The 11,096-nt window shown below is 46.9% G+C and overlaps 1 protein-coding gene across 1 annotated transcript in view; it reads right to left on the bottom strand.

Moving 5' to 3' along the window:
- Nucleotides 1-7,230: 7,230 nt before the first annotated feature.
- NMT1 (N-myristoyltransferase 1) overlaps nt 7,231-11,096 on the bottom strand; it is a 54,227-nt gene continuing 50,361 nt past the window's right edge. Inside the window, exons 10-12 of the mRNA XM_044002186.1 lie at nt 10,137-10,304; nt 8,942-9,079; nt 7,231-7,577 (exon numbers count right to left, since the gene is read on the bottom strand). Of these exons, the coding sequence (XP_043858121.1) occupies nt 7,557-7,577; nt 8,942-9,079; nt 10,137-10,304 (327 nt within the window). The 3' untranslated portion in view covers nt 7,231-7,556. The remainder of the gene's footprint in view (nt 7,578-8,941; nt 9,080-10,136; nt 10,305-11,096) is intronic.

The following is an 11,096-nucleotide window of genomic DNA, read 5'->3' as shown; positions in this document are numbered from 1 at the left end:
CAGTACTTCCTTGTCACTGCACTCCAGCCACAGGGAGGACTGTCCCCTGCCAGATTCAATCCAACAGACATGAAGCATCTGCTCTTTGGAGGGCATTATGCCCATCAAAGGGGGTACCAAGACAAAAACAAAGCGGCTTGCTCTCAAGAAGCTGATATCCTACAGTAGGGTTCTGAAAAAGATGCAGACATACTGAGTGACTGCTTCTAGAGCTGGAGAGAATTCTCCAACAGCTGGAAAGTAGGCCTGTCCCCAAGGATGAGAGAAGCTAAGAGGCAAAACTGATTGGTGGTCTATCTCCCTGGGACTTGGTATGGAGGGGTCTGCATAGGGTCATTGCAATGGCCCCAACTCTGGGGACACTGTATAGGAAGGCCCTGGGGGAGCCTTAGGCCAGACCCCAGTTCCCAGGGATCAGCCATAGCCAGCCAGAGTTCAAGCCCACAGTTAACCTTGCTTGTGGTCAGCTCACTGGAGTTTTGACCAAGTCACCAAGGTCTCCCCAACACTCCTGCCCATTTTCCTTTGCCAGGTCTGGATGAAGGTATCAAAAACATGCTTATCATGTGTTAAGACTGTGCAGTAACAATCAGAATTCTTAAAAATCAGGGCTGGAAGGTGAAACTTAGGAAGGATAAAGGGAGAGTTCTGATGCTAGGCTCATAACACCAACAGCAAAACACAGGGCAGGGAAAACTTACTTGAAAATGATTCATGCTATAAAGACTTATGGGTTTTAGTGAACTGAAAGTTCACCAAGTGCACCAAGAGCATGACAAAGGGGCCAAAAAGAAACATGATCTTGGGCTGCATTAATAGAAGGGGGCAGGGAGGGAAATGTAAGTGATTTAAAAACAAAAGATATCAATAAAATTTTTTTTTAAAGCACACTATTGAGAAGGAAGGTAGGGGCAGCTAGGTGGCACAGTGGATAGAGCACCGGCCCTGGATTCAGGAGGACCTAAGTTTAAAAGCTGTGTGACCCTGGGCAAATCACTTAATCCTCACTGCCCCACCAAAAAAAAAAAAAAATAATAATAATAATACACAGAGAGAAGGAAGGTGACAGTTCCAAGTGCTCCAGGTTGATCAAGACCACACTGGAGTATTGCAGGAGTCTGAAGGTCACCTTGGAAGGTCACTGAGAAAGTAGAGCTGGTGGTTGGAGGGAAAGGATATGGAAGCCATGCCCTATTTTGAAAACAGGGATGGATAATTAGCCTAGAAAAGGCTTATGGGAGATGCCCACCATCTTCAAATATCTGAAAGGATAAGATTGGCAAACATTATTCAGAAGAAGGTGATAGAGGAAATAGGCAGGAGACAAATTTCAATTGTAGAAATTTCAAAAGTAGAAAGCTCCCTAATCAGAAAGTATTAAAAAAAAGACTGAATTACAATCTGTCACTGATGTTGTAGCCAATATTTCCTATATTAGGTCTATACCAACCCTATGATTTTTCCAACCCTTATGGGTCATAGTAATAACAAAGAACTGACAGCAGCCTGTACAAAGAATGTAAGTTGGTCGGTTTGGGTGGAACATAAAAATGTGATGTGATCAGCCTGTAAAGACAGGCCAGATTGTGAAGGCTCTAAATGCCAAATTAGAGGAGTTTCTACTGTAGGGGGCCACTGAAGCTTCTAGAATTGGGGAGCAATATGGTCAGAGCTGTGCTTTAGGAACATCAATTTGATGGCTGTTTGGAGGTTGGATTAAAAAAGAGACTGGTTGTAGGGTGTCCAATAAGGAAACTATTGAAATAGTCTAGGCCAACTTACTAGCTGTGTGACCCTGGGCAAGTCACTTAACCCCAATTGCCTCACTAAAAGAAAAAAAATTAGTCTAGGACAATGTGATGAGAGCATGAACTAGCAGGGTTGTGGTGTGAATGCAGAGAATAAGATGGATGTGAGAAATACTTTGTGACTTGTGAAATGACTGGATATGAGGCAGGATGAGGAAATGAAGATGTATCCAGAAATGGGAACCTGGGAGACTGAAAAAACGATTTTGCCCTTAGCAGAAGGTAAAGGTTTGCTGACAGAACAAGAACCCGGAGTCTCGGCAATGTAAATTAATAGGAACATGTGGCCTGAGAGGTTCAACAGGGACCTTGAGGCTGTAGTCCTAACCAGCTGGGGTTCTTAAACCAGGGGCCTCTGAGCTTGTTTTCTACATATATATATTTTTTTAATTTATTTTTTTGCAGGGCAATGGGGGTTAAGTGACTTGCCCAGGGTCACACAGCTAGTAAGTATCAAGTACCTAAGGCCGGATTTGAACTCAGGTACTCCTGAATCCAGGGCCGGTGCTTTATCCACTGCGCCACCTAGCTGCCCAGTTTTCTACATATTTTGATAGCTGTATTTCAGTATAATTGGCTTCCTTTATAACCCTGTGTACCTGATGCATTTAAAAACATGATCCTGAGAAGTGGTCAGAAGCTTCATCAGATTGTCCAAAGGGTCAGAAACCCTGCTTTAGAGGCAGCATATGGATGTCCCCAGTGACATCGTCGAGAAATTGAACACTGAGGTGCAAGGCTTTTAGCTTCTAAGCAAGGGCAGAGGAAGAGGGTCTAGCTTCTTAGACTGAAATCCCCAACCTCTACCTGACTCCAATGGCCCTTTCCAAGTCTAGAACTCGGCTCACCCAGGATGAATCAATCATGGCATTTGCTGTTACACACACAAAGAATACTGCAATTTACAAAGCGATTTCACCTTCCTTCTCTTATTTGAATCTCACTATTCCAAATGAGGAAAAAATAAGTTATTTGACTTCCATCAGGTCACAGAGCTAGACTAGCTGCTAAACTCCACTTCTCTTGATTCCTTAGTTTTCCCCACTGAACCACACTGCCTATCTTCCCTGGAAAGGACAATGGACTCTGCTTCCAAAGGAGGTGGTGAACACGGCCATTGTGGGTGTCATGCTAATTAAGGAGCTAAAAATGTCAACCTAAAACTGGAGGCAAGGAAAACACAGTTGTGCTGCCCCCACAATCCCTTGCTGTTACCCCAAGCCTCCTATGGTCTATGGGTGTCCTTGAGGTCAGGCTAGTTGGGCTTACTTAGGGCAGCTCTACCTGGACACTGTCCCTACCCCAAAAAACAAAACCCCAACCTCTTCCAGATTCTAGAACCTGTCAAGGCCCAGTCTCCAGCCTGGCCTGGTTCAGGCCTCAGTCCCGTCTTAAGGAGAATCCATCGGGCAGCCAAGGGGGTAGGAGCTCAGGAAAGGGAAAACATTCTTGCTGGCAGATGGTCCCAGAAGTGACCCTATTCTGGGGCCTCTCTGTCACTCTTCTAACACTGAATGAGCCTCAGAGACAACACTGGCTCCACCATGGCTGTACTGCTGGGGAGGAAGGAGGAAAAAGCCAAGGCTGCTTCGAAAGAGACAGTAAGAAGCCAAAGGAAGTTTCCCAAGTTGGCCTGGCCTGGTGGTCACGAGACTAAAGCTGGGGCTCTGTCAGCCCCTTGGAGCTGCCATGGAGAAGTCTCCTGCCTGCCCCCAGGTCACTGGAGGGGACCCGGCCCAGCCCAACCTCACCTCCTGTTCCAGTGCCACCTGATGCCGCCAGGAATGCCAGGAAAGCAGAAGGGTTTCAGCTGCTTTATTAGAATTAAGGAAATTGCCATCACTCATGACCAGCCACACACTTCTTTTCTTTATCCCCTGCTCCTATGAAATGGAAGCCACTCCACCAAAGCTCCCCTCCAAATGCCCCCCCCACCTCAAGAAACTTAAGAAAAGGGGAAACTTCATTTTCTCCATAGAAGGCTCCTCCCCCCGGAAACAGCCCCACACTCCCAGGGCCCTCCTGCTGAGATTACCATCCAGTATTCTCAGTGTCAAACCCACTTTCCCTGGGGGAGGGGGGAGGACACCCAAAGTTATACTTTTTAGTTCTGCCAAGTCATACAGTAGAATGTAGCAAACTGATCATTTTACATCTCCCTTAACAAGGGTCTCAAAGGAGGACCAGACTCCCACCCATCGCCCACCCCGGCTGAGCTCAATATGAGAAGCAGGGAGTTCTGGGAGGAGACAAGTCTGTTTTTCCCCCATCCCAGGGCATCACCTTCTTTAGCCCAAGTCTGGATAGTAACACCCTTGAAGGTCTCCTCATCCACTTGCTTTGGGACCATCCTCCTTATTTATTCCACTGCAGCTAGCCTGAAGTCTTACTGGCCCAGCCCCAGTACAAGTCCACCAAAGTCTACTGTACATCTTACAGGAGGTGTGGTTGGGATGCCTCAACACACACAAAGCAACCTCCACCTAGGCTCCAGAATGGCCTAAGCCAGAAAAAAAGGAAGGAAAAGGAAGCTGGAGGCAGGTCAGAAAAAGAAGGACTTCATTTCCCTCCACAGACTTGAAGGGCAAACAGCAGTGCTTCGGCGTGTCCCCACTAAACTGAAATGGGTTAGACTGGTCTTTAAAAACCATCCTGACTTTGGAGCAAAGCATCAGCTTCTTCAGAATAAGACTGAAGCAGCAAAAGGGACTGGGGGTGAGGGAGGTGCTCGTGTCACAGGAGGCCTTCTTTCTCAGGCAAGAGAAGGCTTTAATCAAGAGCCGGTGGGAGCCTACCAAACTGCACCATAGGACCAGCAGTCACGTGCTGAGAGCAATTCCAAAGAAGTCTTTGGAGAAGGATGGATTTAAAGCCAACCTGGTAAACAATATATGGGGCCAGAGGGCCAGGGCACCCAAATAAAGAAGCAAAAATTCACAGGAAATCACAGGATGCCACCTGGGCCCATTAGAGCCCTTTGGTTAGAGCCCCCTCACCCCCACCCCACCTTCAGGATGTAGTGGCACCATTGACCCTCAGCTTCCCTAGTTACTCTAAGAGCTAGAAGGAGGACCTGGAATCACACAGTAGTTCTTCCTTTTTGGCTTAGGCCCAGAAATCCCAAGGCTGGGGTGGAGAGTAGGATCAAACTCCAGGGGCTGGTTTAATAACAACTTCCAAAGGTCAAGATGAAATGGCGCAGCAAGCAGAAAAGGATCATGGGAATTCAAAGTCTTGACATTTTGATCAAATGAATGATTCTATTCATGAACAAGCCAAGGGATTCGTGTCTAGGATTTCACACCTGGCCACATGGGGCCAACTGTACAAAGAGCTTAGGCCCCACAATTCTGGAAAGAAGCCTTTGCCAAAGGTTCTGTATAGTCCTGGGCCAGTGGAATTAAGCATCTAAGTTTCCATTTCATGATCCAGGCTAACCAAGATGAGCAAACATCTTCTCATCCCCTGAGAAAGCTTGAGACAATTGAAAGAGCATCCTAAATCCCACAGATGCTCCCCCTTACCATGGCCTTGTCTCAGTGGTTTAAAGCAGGTCTAGGGCAGGAGAGTACAGGATTTTCCCTTCTCACCCTGCTGTCTAAGGCAGGAAAGAGCTGGGTAATTGGGTCTGCTAGTTTTTGGTGGACTTGAATCTCTATGAAGACCACCAAGGGTAGAACCCTGGTTCCCTGCTCCATCCCATTTAATTTCCCATGAGAATTCTGCTGTCCAACAGGCAGCTGCTTTGGTTGGTAGCCTTAAGGGGCTCAAAGATCCACTATTATCTACTGGATCCTGAAGTGATGGATATTGTTTTTAAAGTAATTCACGGGGGAAAAAAGTGGAAAGATAGGATTCCAAAGACCTTTGAAAAAAATGAACTCCAGTGGTGTGGGGACTTTGACTCATTCCTCTAAGTCTACAGAGGGTAAGCAGGATTTCCATCAGTCCCAACAACACTCAATTATAAGTTGAGTCTCCAAAGATGTGGCCAAGTTCATACAAAAATACTCCCAGGTTCAGAATCATCCCCCTGGAAATGTCAACCAAACCCATACCTTGGAACAAACCCTTGATTCTGAAGGTGGCTTCAGTCAGTGGGACCAGAGATGGCCTGGCCTGGTCTTCCGACTGAGGTTTCACTTTCACCTGAAAGAGCCCAAAAGGTAAAAGCAGCAAGAAAACCCTTGTGCATCATGTTCTCTGTCCACCACTGAAGTTATTGGGGTTTGTTGTGTTTTTTTTCCATCTACAATGAAAACTCTAAGACTGTACTTAGGTGAAGACAAAATTTTGCAAAAGAATGTTTCCTGGCCCACTTTGTTCAGCACCTCTGAAAAAAATATATATTGTCTTTTTTTTTGGAAAATCAAGGGTAATTAAAAGCATAAAACAACTCAGCACTGAAATACAGGCCAAGACAAGAGCATGAAAAACCCCCTTTCTTTCTTATAGCTGAGTTGTCTAATCTGTCTAAAGCCAACATTCCTGTCCCCAGCCCCAGCTGCTCCCTGGGGAAGGAGCACAGAGGGGTACCCAGAATGGGCAGTAGGGAATGGTTAATGCGATGAAAACAGCTGGAAGGCACGGGCTCATGACTGGTGGCAGAAAGGCATTTGGGTGAGCAGCCCCACGGGCATCATCATATCCTGACAGCTGTCACTCATGCATGCACGACCCCTGCAGCAGCGGGTACATGCTTCTGCTAACAGGAATGGCACTGCTGTGCACTCAGTCCTGTCCCAGAAGCTACAAGGAGGTTTGAGGTCCCCTTCAAGCTGATCCTCACACTAAGCAGAGATTTAAAATCCCACAGGAAGATTCTCCCTACAAAGGGAGAACCATCCACATAGCCCTTTAAGATGGAATCAACAAATTAGTTTTCTAGACAGTAGAGACTGTAATGATGATAATGAAAGGAACAGGGAATAGGTTAAATCCTTCATGGAAGCGCCCAGGAGAGCTGTGTCCATATAACTTTCTCCCTTACCCATTTCCAAGTAGAGCCCATGCTGCTCTTTGGGCCCAGGGAGAAGCACCGGCAGCTTGGACCTGACTCTCACCCTACAGCTCTATCCATGGGATTCAGTCTCAGGCAGTAGGCCCATTTGCCATATTACCAGCCCTGAGCACAACTGTAGGATTCAGGAATGACCTGAACTTCTCTTACCTAACTCTGCTTAAATACCTCCCTCCTTCTCCTGGTTCCACTATCAAAGCAGATGGGAACCAAGGGGGAGGTTTCTCATGCTCCCCCTGCCTCATGTCAATGCCAATGCAATTCTTCAGAGGGCAATGACTGGTGGCACTAACATGCTGATGCCCTGACTCTGATTTTAAGGATTTTCAATGGACAGCTTTTCATTAGGGACCGAACATCCTTGTAAGTCTGGAACATGAAAGATATTTAAAATATTATATATATATATAATATATATATTTTTATTATTCACCCGTTAACTCCATAATATGCCAATCATGAGCTAGTTTTCAGCAGTTACATTCCCTTGATCATGGCTGCATGAGGATGTAATTAATTGGAAAACAGAGACCAGAGAAGCCACCAGAGGTGACAGCCTACGCCGTTGTGATTCAATTGTCAAAGTCAGTGGCTGTTTGGTGTAGCTGGTTCGGTTCTGCTCCCTCAGCTGGGGATTTTCGCTTCCAGGAAAATCAGACCAACAGCGGCGGGTTCCGTGTCCTGCTCTGAATTCTCAGTGGCTTTGTCCAATTTTCATTGGCAGCTGATTACTGCAACACCAGTCCAACCTAGGGCAGCCAATTAGGAAGAGGCAAGATTTAGACGGCTGTTTGTTCCCATTGCTATCCTGAAGATCCAAAAGAAGTTCAGTTGGCACAAAAACTCAGGGAACTGGCCTGAACTGTTTTTTTTTGAGAGGAATGTTATGGGACTTTCGAATCAAATCTCTTTGATAAGGATTTATGCTTTTTATTAAAATGTCAGAGAAAAGTGCTTGTTGTGGGTCCTACAGCAACACTGGTCAGGAGATAAAATTCTGCAGCTGCCTTTTTTTTTTTTTTTTGCAGGGCAATGAGGGTTAAGTGACTTGCCCAGGGTCACACAGCTAGTAAGTGTCAAGTGTCTGAGGCTGAATTTTAACTCAGGTCCTCCTGAATCCAGGGCCAGTGCTCTATCCAGTGCACCACCTAGATGCCCCCCCCCCCCCGCCCTCCGCCACCTAGCTGCCCCTGGGGCTACCCTTTTAAAATGCTGACTGACCAAAACCACTCCCCCAGCAGCAGGGAAGGGCAGGGAAAGGGCCTAGGAAGGGACTCCTAGGGATAGGGCTAACAACCAAAGGCAGAGGGACCCCCACCCCAACCCCAACCAAAGCAGCATCCACACAAAACAGTATGGGAAGTGCTCCTGGCAAAGCATTTGCAGGCCTTCCATTCTCAGGAAACTCCAATATCACCATGCCTGAACTTATCACACTCTCCAAATGCTAAGGAAAACAGATCTGCCTGGTGTGTAAAAATGTACTTCCAGGGGCAGCTGGATGGCACAGTGGATAAAGCACTGGCCCTGGATTCAGGAGGACCTGAGTTCAAATCTGGCCTCAGACACTTAACACTGACTAGCTGTGTGACCCTGGGCAAGTCACTTAACCCCAACTGCCTCACCAAAAAAAATAAAAAATTTTAAAATGTACTTCCTCATTGACGATCCTTTCATTCGTACAGTCCCTTGGGAAGCCATTTACTTTGCTTACACCTAGGCACACTTGATGGACGTGACTGCTCCCCGGGCAGCTCTGAAAAGCTCATGTGGACTAGCCACTAAAGTCTCAAGGGCTCTGGGATTCCTAAAATGGTGCAGAAGGCCCTAGAGAAGGATGAGGGGCTCACCTGGTAGCAACACCCTTCCTCCTCTGAACTCTCTCTCTTCCTCTTTCAGAGATGGCCTTTACACAACATACAATCATGGCAGGTCTGGCTTTGGTGGGCCCAGGAGAACAGTCCCCAACAAAGGCCTAGAGCTCAGAAAAGCCTGGCCTCTGCTCTGCAAGGCTAGCTACCATAAGGACCGAGGAGCTCAGACACGGCCAGAGATGCCTGAACCACTGTCCAACCACCCAGAGTTTGGAGGTGTAAGGCCAGCGGGTGCTTACCTTCTCTGCTCCCATGCTAGGGCACTTCCAATTGTAGAGATAATACTGCAGGTTGCCATCTCCGATTCCAAATTTCAGCTTCTCCAAGAATGTTTTATTTTCCATGAGATCCAGTGCGTTGAATACATCAAATCCTTTCTGTGCAGGTGGCAGCGAGAGAGGTAAAAGGAGTGAAAAGGGGAAGGTTGGCTAGACCAGAATACCATCCTACAATTTTGTTTTCATCCTGCCATTCTCCTGGTGATTATCCATCAGTGGCTTCCTATTGTCTAGAATACCCCAACCCAGCTTTTTAGCCTAGAATTCAAAGCCTTTAATTATCTGGCCCCCCCTCAGCTTTCTGTATTTTTCATTACTTCTCCAGCAGAGCTTCTCCCCTCAAACTAATCTCCTCAATGTCACGGGCACAAGGCTTGCTCATTCTGGGCCTTTGCTTATTCTATATTTGCTCTACTGGAATGAAAACCTTTCTCCCTTATAAATCCATGCACAAGACTCAAGTAAAGGCCTCTCCTGACACACACTGCTGCATTATGACCATTCCTCCCTCTTGCTTTTGGGTCCTAAAAACCCTGATATTCAGTTTATGATTTTGCATTTGGTGACATGTTGCTTTGTAATTGTTCTTAAGTCACTTTATAACATGTGCCTGGTTTCCCAAATTAGAAGCCCCACAAGCTCCAAAGACAAGGATTGTGTTCTTTCCCTTTCTGGCATGCACTCCCTAACAGTTTTCCAAACTGGACTTGGCACACATAAATACATGTTGAACTGGGGGACCTACTGAGTCTGGGGACCTACTCCATGTCTCAAAGAAGCCTGGGCTGATGTGCACACTGTCTCATCAGAAGAAATGACTCACCACGATAGAGACCAACCTGCCCTCTCCCACGATGGGGAAGATGGTAGGAGAAACTCTTTATTCTCAGAGTAGGCCTGGCTATTTAGGCTCCTTGGCAGCACCTCTCGTGAGAACCAAACTCACTGAAATAAATCAGGAGGGATTCAGAAAGGCTTTCAGCGTGTCTGGAAAGTCCTCTGCTAGTTTTTGGAGGGCTGCTTAGAAATCAGCTGCAATCCTACCCAAGCAGGGCAAGGAGACGTCTCAGACTGTCCAGTCTGCCCTTTCCTGGAGCTCTGAGTGTCTGGCCCGCCCTTGCTCACCCACCCTTGTTCTGCCAGGCTAACTCCTCACCAATTTGGCGAGGACCAGAGCGTCACTCATGAGGTCTAGAAGTGGGGTCTGGGTGTGAACATTGTAAAAGGAATAAGCAGCTTTCAGGCTCTTGTGGGTCGGGTGGTTCATGATGGTGGAGGGCAAAGTGTAGAAGCTCAGGAAGTCCGTCACCTCACCATCTGCATTCTGAAGGAAGAAAATGAAAAGCGTCATATGTGGCAAGAGTGCAGACCCGAAGGAAAACAGATCGTGCAGGATACATGTGGACCACAGCTGGGAAGGGGAGACGGTCTGTGGCTCTCCCTTACCCTTCCTGGAGGAGGGAAGGGTCTAGACCAGTGTGGCCTTGAGAAACAAAAAGACCCAGATGATTTCAACCAGGGCCAGGAGAGACAAGACCGCATATCTTATCTCTCTAATGCTAGTCAGGGATCATGATCAGGAAGACTGAATGAAATAAAGAGAGTAAAATGCTGCTAAGTGGCAGAGGCAGGTCTTAGGGACTGAGGGCTAAACTGGGCCCCAGGTCCACCAAAAAAGGGGAGGGACGAAAGTGACCCCAATTCTCAAAAAGCTTTAGAACAAGAGCATCTTAACTTTTTTTTTTGGGGGGGGGGCGGCGGGTGCCAAGGACCCCTTAGACATCTGGTGATGCCTATGGACTACTCAGAAGAATGTTTTTCTTTTTTCTTTTTTTTTAGTAAGGCAATTGGGGTTAAGTGACTTGCCCAGGGTCACACAGCTAGTAAGTGTTAAGTGTCTGAGGCCAGATTTGAACTCAGGTACTCCTGACTCCAGGGCCGGTGCTCTATCCACTGCGCCATCTAGCTGCCCCAGAAGAATGTTTTTAAAAATACAATACAAAGGAAACCAAATGTATTGAAATAGTTATTGGCAGGAATTTAGCACTGGCAGAAATTTATTTATTTTTGTTTGTGGGATGGCGAGGGTTAAGTGACTTGCCCAGGGTCACACAGC

The sequence above is a fragment of the Dromiciops gliroides genome, chromosome 4 (assembly GCF_019393635.1).
Source record: "Dromiciops gliroides isolate mDroGli1 chromosome 4, mDroGli1.pri, whole genome shotgun sequence".
Lineage (NCBI taxonomy): Eukaryota > Metazoa > Chordata > Mammalia > Microbiotheria > Microbiotheriidae > Dromiciops > Dromiciops gliroides.
Note: the sequence above shows the minus strand (reverse complement) of the source record. Positions and strands in the feature narration are given on the sequence as shown.